Source organism: Ovis canadensis, chromosome 7 (assembly GCF_042477335.2).
Source record: "Ovis canadensis isolate MfBH-ARS-UI-01 breed Bighorn chromosome 7, ARS-UI_OviCan_v2, whole genome shotgun sequence".
In the NCBI taxonomy this organism is placed as follows: Eukaryota; Metazoa; Chordata; class Mammalia; order Artiodactyla; family Bovidae; genus Ovis; species Ovis canadensis.
Window position 1 is genome coordinate 19023060 of NC_091251.1, and position 14456 is coordinate 19037515.

General features: G+C 43.6%; 1 protein-coding gene across 3 annotated transcripts in view; it reads right to left on the bottom strand.

The window, feature by feature from the left end:
• Positions 1 to 3208: 3208 nt before the first annotated feature.
• GCNT4 (glucosaminyl (N-acetyl) transferase 4) overlaps positions 3209 to 14456 on the bottom strand; it is a 29681-nt gene continuing 18433 nt past the window's right edge. For all 3 annotated transcript variants that reach the window (XM_069595330.1, XM_069595329.1, XM_069595328.1), the window contains exon 2: positions 3209 to 7510. In XM_069595330.1, coding sequence (XP_069451431.1) covers positions 6145 to 7509 — 1365 coding nt within the window. In that variant the 5' untranslated portion in view covers position 7510 and the 3' untranslated portion in view covers positions 3209 to 6144. The remainder of the gene's footprint in view (positions 7511 to 14456) is intronic.

The window sequence follows — 14456 nt, forward strand, 5'->3', positions numbered from 1 at the left end:
CAGGATGTTAGAATTATGAATACAAATGATTTCTGTTTAACTTTCCTTTACTGCTCTGTAGAAAACAGCAACATTAACAACAAAACAGGTGAAATAAATTTACCCACGTCATTGAGCATGCTTTTTTTCTCAGATTCTTTCCTGGCTATTTGTCCTCTGCATGACTTGGTCCAAGCTGCTCCCAGGAAGGTCCCTACATGAATGCCATACTTGAGGGCAGGTGAATAGTCTTTCTGGGGCTTTTATGCGTCCTTGTGGGCTGACACACTGATCATCTGTCTGTGAGACAAAGCTCAAGCTGTTTACTATGCATCATCATAGGAATTTTTTCCCAGTAGTAGGAATAAATTTGCAATCATCTACTTTCTCTTGCCAAGCTTTCCTCATAATCAGTTTCATGAAACTAGAAGCCAGTTGTCCTAGTTTAGATATAGATTTATAGGCACCAAATGGGATTGTTAAAATATGGAATTGCTAATCTGGGAACCAATGAAGAGAAGTGAAAGACAAGGGAGAAAAATAAAGATATACCCATTTGAATGCAGAGTTCCAAAGAATAGCAAGGAGAGGTAAGAAAGCCTTCCTCAGTGATCAGTGCAAAGAAATAGAGGAAAACAATAGTACGGGAAAGACTAGAGATCTCTTCAAGAAAACTAGAGATACTAAGGGAACTTTTCCTGCAAAGATGGGCATGATAAAGGACAGCAATGATATGGACTTAACAGAAGAAAAAGATATTAAGAAGAGGTGGCAAGAGTACACAGAAGAGCTGTACAAAAAAGATCTTCATGACCCAGATAATCACTATGCTCTGATCACTCACCTAGAGCCAGACATCCTGGAATGTGAAGTCAAATGGGCCTTAGGAAGCATCACTATGAACACAGCTAGTAGAGGTGATGGAATTCCAGTTGAGTTATTTCAAATCCTAAAAGATGATGCTGTCAAAGTGCTGCACCCAATATGACAGCAAATTTGGAAAACTCAGCAGTGGCCACAGGACTGGAAAAGGTCAGTTTTCATTCCAATCCCAAAGAAAGGCGATGCCAAAGAATGCTCAAAATACCACACAACTGCACTCATCTCACTGTACACGCTAGCAATGTAATGCTCAAAATTGTCCAAGCCAGGCTTCAGCAGTACGTGGACCATGAACTTCCAGATGTTCAAGGTGGATTTAGAAAAGGCAGAGGAACCAGAAAAGGCAGAGATCAAATTGCCAACATCCATTGGATCACTGAAAAAGCAAGAGAGTTCCAGAAAACATCTACTTCTGCTTTACTGACTACGCCAAAGCCTTTGACTGTGTGAATCACAACAAACTGGAAAATTCTTAAAGAGATGGGAATACCAGACCATCTGACCTGCCTCCTGAGAAATCTGTATGTAGGTCAAGAAGCAACAGTTAGAACCAGACATAGAACAATAGACTGGTTCCAAATCGGGAAAGGAGTATGTCAAGGCTGTATATTGTCACCCTGCTTATTTAACTTATATGCAGAGTTCATCATGCAAAATGCCAGGCTGGATGAAGCACAAGCAGGAATCAAGATTCCTGGGAGAAATATCAATAAGCTCAGATATGCAGATGACATCACCCTTATGGCAGGAAGTAAAGAAGAACTAAAGAGCCTCTTGAAAGTGAAAGAGGAGAGTGAAAAAGTTGACTTAAACCTTAACATTCAGAAAACTAAGATCATGGCATGCAGTCCCATCACTTCATGGCAAATAGTGGGGAAAGAGTGAAAATGGTGAGAGACTTCATTTTTGGGGGCTCCAGAATCACTGCAGATGGTGACTGCAGCCATGAAATTAAAAGACACTTGCTCCTTGGAAGAAGAGTTATGACCAACCTAGACAGCATATTAAAAAGCAGAAACATTACTTTACCAACGAAGGTTTTTCCAGTGGTCATGTATGGATGTGAGAGTTGGACTATAAAGAAAGCTGAGCACCAAAGAATTGATGCTTTTGAGCTGTGGTGTTGGAGGAGACTCTTGAGAGTCCCTTGGACTGCAAGGAGATGCAACCAGTCCATCCTAAAGGAAATCAGTTCTGAATATTCATTGGAAGGACTGATGCTGAAGATGAAACTCCAATACTTTGGCCACCTGATGTGAAGAACTGACTCCTTGGGAAAGACCCTGATGCTGGGAAAGATTGAAGGCAGGACAAGAAGGGGGTGACAGAGGATGAGATGGCTAGGTGGCATCATTGACTCAATGGACATGAGGTTGAGTAAACTCAGGGAGCTGGTGATGGACAGAGAGGCCTGGTGTGCTGCAGTCCATGGGGTTGCAGAGTCAGACACGACTGAGTGACTGAACTGAACAGAATCTGGAAATCAAGCCTAATGGGTTGTCAATGCCATGCTGTATACCCACCCTACCACTGCCACTACCTAAAGCAGTCCAGATTCTTCCATGGGATTACTGTGGATTTGCAAAGTTGTCCAGCTTGGTAAGACCTAGAATTAACCTTAGGTTAAAGGAGATGTTCATTTTTTATATTGAGTTTTCCTAAAATAGCCTTATTCCTCAAGATGGATTGTGAATTATGAGTGTGACATGCATACTCCTTGTTAGTTAGGGAGGATGGTGACTGTTGCCGCTTTAGAAGGGTGCTAGAAGAAAACTAACTGGCCAGGAGGATCTTCAGAGCAGGGGTGGAGGTGGGGGCGACAGTGATGCCAAATACCCCTCAGTTTAGTAGAGCTGCAAAGACGGTGTTACCCAGGACAGAGAGAAACTCATCCAGAATCACCCACCCATCGAGTCTGAGGATCCTGGTGCAGCCTCCTCATACCCACGGGGCTCACAGCCAGGGCAGGCATCCTGGTGTAGAGAGGAAGTGTTGCTTTTCCAGGGACTGAGGAATGAAAGAGAAAGAGCTCAACCTACTCTATTAAGAACAAACTTCCATAAAGTAATCAAGCAAGCAAGAATACTTCTCTATATAGTTAACCTGAGAGGAGAAACTAACCTGAAGGAAAATTAAGAGAAATTCTAGAACATCCTTTGAGACTTTGCCAAATTAAATTCAAGTTTGTACACCTATATTCTGCGCATAATACACACACTGATTTTTTTAGTTTTGACTCTGAGGTGAAATTAACTGTCCTCTTTGAATACTGGGCAAGTGTCATCAACTGAAAGAATGTGGGGAACCAGTACAACCAGAAAAATGAAACATCAGAGATTCCAAGGTCTTGGTTTTAGAGGCACATTTTATTTGACAGTACTAGAGATTAACATCTAGTAACAGCATAATACAAAAATGCAACCCCAATCTATTTAAAACTGATACAATGGGAACACGTCTTTCAAGAAACATGGGAAAAAAAGTTCGAGATTTCGAGGCATGTTGATAAAAATGTTAACAAAAATCAAACCTCATTCCATCATCATCACTCACTTTACATTCTCATGAAAAGATTGTCATTTTGTTTTCTTCACAATATGTCAAAAATATATATACTTATGCATAATATTCACATTCTGGAAGGCAAGAGAAATCTTCAAATTTAATTCCCTAAATTTAAACATTACACATATTTCAATTAAAATGACCCACACATTTAAAATAGCAGCAACACTGGTCTTTAAATTACAGTAGATTATTCATATAATGTAGACATACTTGGGTGGCTCTTTTATCTAATTTACAAACTCCAAGGTAATGGTCTCATCGTCAAATAACATAGAATCTAGTGTCAATAAATACTATGCAAAGAATTATTATAAAACACAGATTGCCAAAACATTCTCCAGACTAGAAAGAACCATACTAAAACATTTTAGGGGAGAATCAGGTTTGAAGGAGGTTTGAAGGCATGCAGGAATCTGTGGGATTCCCAAGGCAAGAGAGAATGATCTGACAAGCTCCCCAAAATGACAGGCAAACTGTCAGGAACTGAATCCTGAGAAGTGTGTCCATGGGGACAAGGCACTGTCACCTCTTCATGGTGCCACGCTTCACTTGAATATGGCATTAAAGTCACTAACATCTGGAAAATTTCCCACTAAACAAAGGCTAGGATCATTTCTCACCAGGAGACAAGACATTGGACCAGAAGGTCGGTATTTATCTCTCATCATTTACATTACACTGATGACCAAAGGCATAAAAAATATTTCAGCTGAGCTTTGTGTTTTTAAGCCTGGGTGGTAGGAAAAGTATTTCTACCCCTACTCCTGATTTAAGCCACTGGGCCAAATTCCTAATCCTACTGGCTTAAAAAGGACCCCAGGTGTCGGGACAGGGGTTTCTTCATAACTGGACTCAGTTACAGAAGTTGCCTTGAAGATTGTGCCTTCTTTGTATATTTGGAAGGTTTTTCAGAAAAGGTGAATGGTTAAGTATCACAATGGGGTTGGGATCTCCGTTTCCCTCACAGTAAGACTGCTTGCTGGTATTTCAGTAATTTGTCCCCATCTTCAAGCCACTTCATACATGACTGCATTTGATACCCTCATACAGAAATCTGTGAGGCAGCTAGGACACACCCACGTGTTCCCTTTATAGACGAAGAAAACTGAGGCTCCTGGAGATGAAAGCAACAAGCTTGTCACAGTCACACACACGGACAAACTGGTAATTTGAAGGAGGCAGAAAAAAAGAGAGGATAAGGATAAGTTCATAAGAAAAGGAAAGGGAGACGGAAGCGGTGCCACTTGGCAGACTGTATCATAAACTTCAAAACAAGCAAAAGGCATCTCCCATGTAGAACACAGACATTCAAAAACACATTTAAATACTTCAATCTTCCCAACTGTCTCAAACTAGCCTGGATTATCATATCTTTATGTAGTTACTGAGGCTAACATTGAAACATAAGATCACCAAGAAATTCTGACATGAGTTTCATGATTTACCAGTAGACATAAAAATATTATAACCTCTTCTGAGGACCCTCACTCCTGTCTCATTTCACCTCCAGCACGGTAATTACAGGAAAACACATGTATATTTTGACTCATTTTGGTAGTTTTCTAAGGTGTAGTTTTCACAAAATATTATTAGTGAATTTCCTTGCTATGTCCTTAGGAAAACCAGCTTTTTCTCTCTTGGATCAAAGCTGAGAACACTGCAATAAACTTAGAGCTTTGATAACTTTACGTTTGAACTCTACTTGATAGCTGTCGAAGAAGAACATGTTTTAAATGACTAATAGTTAATTTAGAAAGCTGTCTTATTTCATACCATCTTTTGAAGAAAATTCAGTGATTCTTAGCTTGACAGTTTCACGAAACAAAATTATACCTATTGCGCTGTAAAAAAACAACAACAGCAACTTACATATACTGATAATCTGTGAACCGAAAGACTTAGGTTCGATGCTCTGGAGAGTGACACAGCTGTTGAGCAGTTTTTAACTTTAACCAGAAAATATGTTTTAAAGAAACAGCTGAATTAAAATAGGAGGCCATTCAGGACACCGTTGCGAAATGTGATGGAAAAGTCATACAGATCCCTTCATTGCCCCTCAGCAGCACCCGCCCTCCTCCAGGCACCCCACCACCTTCCTGACACTCACACAGTAGAAACGCAGGCCGTCAAAGTCCCGGGCCCTGCACTCAACAAACAAGGTTCCACAAGGTAAGTTACACTTTGGCAAGTAGGAAATTGACCAATTCTTTGAGTTCTTCTGAGGTAGTACAGTCTTTCTAATATTCTAATGGTTGAGGAGAGTCTAAGGAGCTGAATGAACCGGCAAGTGGAGTGTGGTCACTGTGCTTAAACACTGCTCTGAAACTGGTGGTGAACACGGTTATGTGATCACTCCACTACTCTTCAATGGCACCCAATTGTTATGCGGAGGACCTAAGATATAAAGATTGCTGTGTGACTGGGGTAACTGTGCTCATGACAACTTGGATTTAATTCCTGTATGTTTTTTTAAAAAGTGCCTGGTATACAGCAGAAACTCAATACAGATCAGATTACTGACTGTTTAAAATCTCCCACTTAGCTCAGTGAGATTACAAGTGAAAACACATAAAAACACCCAGCCAATTGCAGACTAGCTGTCACCAAAGGCCAGGTCACTTTCCCTTGCTCATGGAATTGCAGACACCTTTCCAACGGTACTGGCCATGGTATAGCATGCAATCCCATCTTCACCTTTTATCCATTACAATTTTATCACGAGGTGGTTATGGAAGGTTTAACCAGAAATAACTTTGCTGAAGACAGTGTGATCCACTTTCTCTGCTGTTCCTCAAGCTTTTCTGCCAAGCATTTAATCAAGACGGGGTCCACCTTAGAATCAAATTTATTAGCAAACCAATGTCCGTACTTCATAAGCCACCTTAGTTCCGCTGCTCCATAGATACACACACTTCGGAGGTGAGAGCCAGTACAACTGGGATAGAAAAGGCCTTCTAGATAATTCCATTTGACCAGGCGGGTCTTACTCTGCAGGTCAGACACATCCTGGGCTGTCTTAGAAATCTCCCCAGGGATTCCTGGTACCCGAATTAAGGTAGCCCAGAAGTGCTCATCAGGTGAGTAGGTATCTTTAGACCAGGCGAAAAAGTCTTTAACAAAGGAGTTGTTGAAAATATATTTAATGAATGCTCGACTTAACACAAAATAAGCACTGCCAACAAATATCTCGATGTTATGAGGGGGGGCCTCCTTGGAAATGTTCGTCCTCATCGGTAGTTTCACATATTCATAAGGTACCTGTTTGAGTTCATGGTGAAAAGTGAATCTTTCCGTCTTAGTGCTAGGGGGTTTCACTGTCTCTAACATATTTGATCCATTGAGTTTCTTCAACTCGGACACTAATTCGAAGTTTGACTTCAAAGGAAAATCCTGCCCACACAGGTTGATAACATATTTCCACTGAACTGAAGACTTGAGGAGGTCTGACAAGCAATTTAAATCAGCCTGGAGTCTGGAAATGTGTGCGTACTGCACAGTCTCTAATTTGGAAGCAATGAAAATATTGGAGAAGCACTTAGCTAAATTGTTCATGGCAACTTTGAAGGTATCTGATGATTTTTGGTCATAATGGATGCAATAAATATTGTGCTGGTTATATATAGCAAGGATTAGCCTTTCAACCATAATTGCATCTTTGTGAACAACCAAAGAATAGGCTATTGGGAAGCTTTTCTCCTCCTCTGAAACAAGCTTTTCATCGTAGCTTCGTAGCGCCTGATAAATCTCACAATCACTGGTGATTGCCACAACATCGTCATCATCCAAGTCGATGATGGTTCTTCTTCTTATTTCCAGACTCTTGCCAATTTCCAAAGGCTCCTGTTCATAGACACCCGAACAGTTAACCTCATATCCGATTTCATTCTTGACATGGGTGTATCTGTTCCTTACAAAAGGCGAGGTACTCAGAGAGTACTCAACCAAGTAAATGCCCCGTTCAGGGAAGAGGAATCGTTTAACATTTAGGAGCTTCAACAAGGAGAACAGCCATAGGGTTAGAAACAGGATGAAAACTTTCTGTTGTAGGTGATATTTAAAACAACATTTGAATGTCTTCATTCTGTAAGAGAACAAATGAACAATTCAGTTGAAATAGGAAGAGAAAATTAGCTCAGTTCAACCAACATCCACTAGGTGCCTACCACACACTAGGCAGAATGCTGGGCCCAGAAATGATTTAAATAAGGGTTCTTGCCCTTTAAAGAATCCAGAAATAAGGAAATGGAAATATGTTCAAGGGTTGTATTTTGTCGCATTCTCTGTTAGATACCTAATTTTGAGAGATATTGGTTACCAAATATTAGAATGAAAAATAATGTTAACTCCTTAAATATAGGTACTAAGTATCTTAATTCTGATTTTATGCTTAGCATATTTGCAGAAGGATTTCTGTGGTTTGCACAGAGGTCTAGAAGACTGGATTTTCCAGCAGTCATATACAGATGTGAGAGTTTGACCATAAAGAAATCTGAGCACCAAAGAATTGATGCTTTTGAGCTGTGGTGCTGGAGAAGACTCTTGAGAATCCCTTGGACAGCAAGGAGATCCAACCAGTCCATCCTAAAGGAGATCAGCCCTGAATATTCGTTGGAAGGACTGATGCTGAAGCTGAAGCTCCAAAACTTTAGCCACCTGATGCAGAGAGCTGACTCATTGGAAAAGACCCTGATGCTGGGCAAGATTGAAGGCAGGAGGAGAAGGGGGTGACACAGGATGAGATGGTTGGATGGCATCACCGACCTAATGGAGATACGTTTGAGCAAACTCTGGGAGATGGTGAAGACCAGGGAAGCCTGGAGTGCTGCACACAGTTCACAGGGTCGCAAAGACTTGGGCACAACTGAGTGACCGGATAACAACAACAAAGAGGTCACTGAAAATGTAAACGACCCAACTGAGGCTAAAAGGAACACCCACCTTGATTTTCACCTTCAGATTCTGATTAGACCTAGATCTGAAGTCAAATGGTGAAAGCGCACTCAACTCCACTGCTATAAACTGAATGTCTGCATCCTCCCCCCAAATTAAAGTTGAAACCTGATCACCAATTTAAGTTGATCAGGAGGTGGGGCTTTGGGGGAAGTTTTTAGGTCTTGAGGGTGAATTCCAAATACATAGGATAGGTGCTCTTATAAAAAAAGACCTGCCGGCTAGCTCCCTTGCCCCTTCCATCACGTGAGGGAAACCGTGGCAAGACTGCTATCTGTGAGCTAAGAAGCAAGCGTTCATCAGGCATGGAATCTGCTGGAGTCTTGATCCTGGACATCCCAGCCACTAGAACTGTGAGCAATATATTTCTGTTGTTTATAAGCCACCCAGTCTGTGATATCTTATTATAGCTGCCTGTGTAGACTAAGACAGTCGCCTTCAGAAATAAGAGCATTGGGCAGACCCTAAAGGAGGCTACAGTAAATATTAGACATTGTAAAATTTCATTCAGATTGCACAAATGTGGTAAACTTGCACATTTCCCTCATTTTGTTAAAGCTCCCTTTTCCTCACGGGGATTAGCAATTTAGCCCTTAGGAGGAAAAGAATCTGACTCATTGAGGGTATGTGGTAGGGGGCCAGTTTGGCTGAATCTGTCAGCTTTATGCACTTATCCAGAACAGTTCATGTGTGTGTGAAGGTTCCCTGCAGGTCAGGCTAAAACCTGAAAACCACTAAGACGTCCTACAGGGCAGTGATTAATTACACCCAACCTGAGAAGAATGTGCACGTGCCTCTGTGGGACAGCCCACACCACAGACTGTGAAATAGAAACAGGACCATGCAGAAAACAGTGTGGAATGAGCTCACATTTGTGTCCAAAAAAAGACTATATATACCCAGCAGCCTACACACAAAGAGCACACGTCAGTAAGCTTTTTCTTTCTCTGTCACAGCTGCTCAACTCTGCCACTGTAATGGGAAAGCAGCCACAGATAGTGGGTAAATTGACTGGATGTGACTGTGTGCAAATACCTGTGTGCCAATAAAACTTTATTGACAAAAACAGGCAGCTGAACACCAACATTTTCATAAGGACTAAGAATCTGGGGCCTGGGGGAGAGGGGATTTATTTTTCATCAGATAGCCTTTTGGACTATTTGAATGTTAAAAATGATTATATTACTGCAGCCAAATAGACGAACATGTTTAAAAAATGATTATATTACTTTATCAGATAAAAATGGGCTACCGAGTGGACAGGCATTACATGTACTTATTTGGGGAGCAGCAGGAAATAGGCAAATCCACAAAGTATTACCCCGAGGCTTGAGGACAGCAAGGCTGGCCAAGCTCCTAGCAATGCTTCCAGCAGGTTCAAATACTGAGAACTGGGGAGGTCTGAGGAGCCCACATAGAATTTCCTTATACATCTCAATAAATCTTAAACAAGGACATAATCATTGAACCCAGTTTCCTTAGAAATAGCAAGACATTTGAACCTGATTTACTTTTGTAGATTTATTTTATATAGATTAATTGAAAAAGCTCCTGCAGGAATGACATACTCGGATCCACCTTCACCTGAATTATTCCATTTAAAGAATGACACCTTATTTATCAACAGTGAAGTGCCCTGCAGAGTCTGTGTTCTCCTGCCACACCTCAGACTCTCCTCTGGTTTCCCCAGGGTCCTATTCTCAGCTTACTGCTCTTCTCATGAACACTATCCCTTGCTTTCAGGATTTCACCTTCCATGTATACACTGCCAGCATCTTTATCTTCACCCTCCACCTCTTGCCTAAGCTTCTGACATGAACATCCAGTTGCTTGATAGACATCCCCACTTAGACAGCCCTTGGGCACTCCACTTCAATGAGTCCATAAGTGAACATGACATCTTCACCTCTCCTGTGTTTTCCATCTCAATTTATCCACTCAATGACTCAAGCTTGAAATGCAAGAGCCACTTGACTCTTCCATTTCCTGTACACCCATATGGTCATCTCACAAATACCCCTCAAATGCATCCTTTCTTCTCCTTCCCAGTTACCAGCCCCAGACAACATCTTTGCTGACCATCACCCTCACACTTATTAAAAGAAAAGGCTTCAGCGCCCGGGGGGATAACCTGCTGACTCTCCCCAGAGCTGGGAAGAGGCTGAAAGCCCCTTTCAGGATTTGATAAAAGCTCTTTCTGATCCAAAGGCTTGTACCTCCACCCCTTGTTCCTTCTAACTTGGGAAAGGGAGTGCTTTCAAAAGCATTTTTGGCCATAGTGAGCAGGTTAAGATGCTTCACGAGGACTTAGGACAGGACAGAACTGGAAGGCTGCTGGCTTCCCTGATGTTAAAGGCTACCCTGGAGACAGGTAAGTTCTCCTTCTTAAAAATGCCTGGCATGTGAGGAGTCAGAAAGCAAGCTTCTGGGCCGGCCCGATTCCCTCCCTGTCTTCCTTTAGAATTAACTCTCCTCCCTGGTTGGCAAAGCTCAGACCCAGGGCCCAGAAGCTTCCCATAGGACTTCTCTCAGTAGCCTGCCACCTCTCCTGCCCCAGGTACCCTGCGACCCTCCCCTGGGCAGCCACGGCCTCCTGGCTCAGCTCAAACTGTCCTGGGAACCAGCACAGCCATGCCCCCTCGACAAGCACCCCATCTGCTCTTTCCCTCTGAATGGCTCATGGGCAGAGAGCAGGTAGGTGTGTCTCTTCCTTGAAGTAGTCTTATAATTACATTACAAATAATTCCCCGCTCCTGGGAGAAGGGGTATTTCCTTCCTACCCAGCCAGGCAGGAGAGGAAGCTGACGTGCTGGGGAGTTATCACTACATGGGTGCAAGCGCCTCGTGATGACGCAGAAGGAAATGGCAACAAAGGTTGACTCATCAAATGAGTTCTATCTGGATAATTCAATAAAACCCCAACAGGGACGAGGAATAAAGCATTCTTCCCAAACCATCTTCTCTCCCCCTGCCCTCCCAGGCATCGTTCACAGTCTTAAAGGAAACAGCAGGCACACCAAAGCACACCCCAGCTAAGTGGGTATAACTGCCTTCAGGGTTAAATGGCCACAGCCATTAGCAGCTCTTCAGCGACCTCTCCTTCATCGGCAATTTAAAACCCGGGGCTGTCACTGCAGTGCCTGTCTCCTCACAGGGGCAGGAAGGGCAACGGGGAATAACCAGGGAAGGAAAATGGTGAATGCGGTCTAGCTTGGGCACCGAGAATGCGGGGCCCACTGTCCATGTTGCAGGCGAGCTGGCCTCCTCCCCGCACCTCCCTCCCCTGCCTGCTCCCTCCCTGCACACCCGCACACCTTCCCAGGAGCGCACAGGGCGGGAGGCCGGGGAGAGAAAGCAGATGGGAGGGCTCAGGGCCTCCAGACACAGGCTGGAGTCCTCAGAGTGGCAGTAGCTTTAAGACTGGAAAAGCGACCCTCTTGAGACCCTCTTGAGTCTCAAACCGGGGACTGGAAAGGCTCCCCGCTCCCTGCGCTGGGAGGGTTTGGGAGCCTGGGTTAAAGGAGTGCCCACAGACGCCCTCGGAACACGTCCCAGGTCTTTTTTTCCCAGTGCCCAGCTTGTCTGGGAAGACTGAATCTTGGTTTTTTCCCCAGTATTACAGAGGATGTACACCAATTGTTTTTTTTTTTTTAAAGAAAAGAATCCACTAGGTAATTATAGGCAGACAATGTGAAGGAAAGGATCTGCACTTTTCTGGCCACATGAGGAGGTGGGAAGGCAGAAGGCAGAACAGAGCGGCTGAGAGTTACCTTCCTGCTCCAGGCTGAGCGGGAGAAGAGGCGGTCACACGTGGTCCTGGCCGCACAGCCAGGCTTCAGCTGGTGGGAGGCCCCGGGTGGGTCCCTGGGCGAGCCCCTTACCCGCCACCCCTCTGCCCCAACAGGAGAAGGATGTAACTAACAGTAACTACCTAAAGGGATTTGAAGGCCAAATGAGGTAATGCATGGAGCTTGGGCACAGTCCAGACCCTGGCTCCCTGGGTAACGCTGGTGTGGCTTCCCCCTCGGCCTCATCATCTCCTCCTCGGCCCCCCAGCCTCCTTCCTCCTCCTGTTTCTACCACTACTTACTGACTTCTTTAAAGATCCTGCCCAGACCCAGGGCTTATTGGGCTACTTTTCAATCTGTCTCCCATTTTACCCCAAAGTGTTGACATCAATTCAATATTTTAGAGTCAATGCCTGAATGCTTTCATGTAATGCTCTTTATTAATTTAGCAATTCTATGATTATTAATGTAGAACCACTCAGGAAAGAGCTGTTACATGATTCTAGGTACTCCACATGTAGCAGCAGTTTCCTCCATGGATCAACCAGGTAGATGCTACCTGTATCCCTCTAACACGACAGGAAACGGAGGCACACGGAGATTAAGAGATTGCCCAAGGTTATAAAGAGCTAGTACTGAAGAAGTGATGACTTTGAACTGTGGTGTTGGGGAAGACTCTTGAGAGTCCCTTGGACTGCAAGGAGAACCAACCAGTCCATCCTAAAGGAAATCAGTGCTGAATATTCTTTGGAAGGACTGATGCTGAAGCTGAAGCTCCAATACTTTGGCCACCTGATGTGAAGAGCCACTCATTGGCAAAGACCCTAATGCTGGGAAAGATTGAAGGCGGGAGGAGAAGCAGGTGGCAGAGGATGAGATGGTTGGATGGCATCACCGACTCAACGGACATGAGTTTGGGTGAACTCAGGGAGTAGGTGATGGACAGAGAGGCCTGGCGTGCTGTGGTCCATGGGGTCGCAAAGAGTCAGACACGACTGAGCAACTGAACAACGACATAAAGAGCCAGAAAGTGCTTCAGCTGGAACTTGAACCCAAGGCAGTTTTGCTGCAGGGACAAGCCCTATAGGCAATGCTGGTTTGGGGAATATAAATAAAAAATATTTTCACAACAGTTTTACTCCTCAGTTAAAATTTCTCATTACTATGTCTTATCTAACTGTCTTAAAGTTGGAGCAGAAGTGAACATCAAACCATGTTTGAGGTCCAGAGACCTTCCACTCGGTAGTTTAAGGGCTTGTTTAAATGGAGAATTCGCCTGGAGGAATGCTGGCTGATGAACAAGTTCTGTTCCTGCAGCCAGGAGCTGGAGTCAGTCCACATGCTGATGAAGAGATTAGTCCATCGTTCCGTCAATGGAATCTAAGAAAGAAGAAAGTGAGCTCACCCTACGAAATTCTGCCATCAGCTACTCTTGTGTCCTGTCACTGACTATTCACTGATTCACTTGTTCTTGCAGTGACCAGTGCTAAAAAGTGGGTTCTCTGAGAATCCCTAATTATTTTAGAAAAATTTCTGGGTGCAATTTCTGTCTACATAGTGAATATACCCTGTGTGTGTGTGTGTGTGTGTGTGTGCTCAGTCACTCAGTCGTGTCTGACTCTTTGTGACCCCATGGACTGTAGCCCACAAGGCTCCTCTGACCATGGGATTTTCTAGGCGAGCATACCAGAGCAAGTTGCCATTTCCTACTCCAGGGCATCTTCCTGACCCAGGGATCAAACCTTTATCTCCTGCATCTCCTGCACTGGCAGGTGGATTCTTTACCACTAGCGCCACTTGGGAAGGCCTCCTATAAATTTTTTAAGTTTGAATCACTATATGTCAGTGTAAAAAATAAGATTTGAAGAGTCTATTGATACAAAAATATCAGAATTTTGTTTCTTTCTTACAGAGAGGAATTACTTAAAAACACTAATATAAAGATGAGCTCACTAAAAAAGAAATCCTGTCCTACCGCAGAGCCTTGATTTCAACAAAGCCACTCATTCTCCCCTTGATGACATACTCTTCATCAAACCCAAGGAAAGTTATGGAGTAAGACCATGAGAGGAGGGATGGCACAGCCTAGATGCATTTCTTCAGAGCCCCCAGAGCACCTGAAGTCAGCAAAGGAGCAGGAAGGCCAGTTTTTTGCTCTGATGACCTTACATCATTGTTCTAGAAGGACGATCGCAGTCAGTTCAGTTCAGTCGCTCAGTCATGCCTGACTCTTTGTGATCCCATGGACTGCAGCACAGCAGGCTTACCTGTCCGTAACCAACTCCCGGA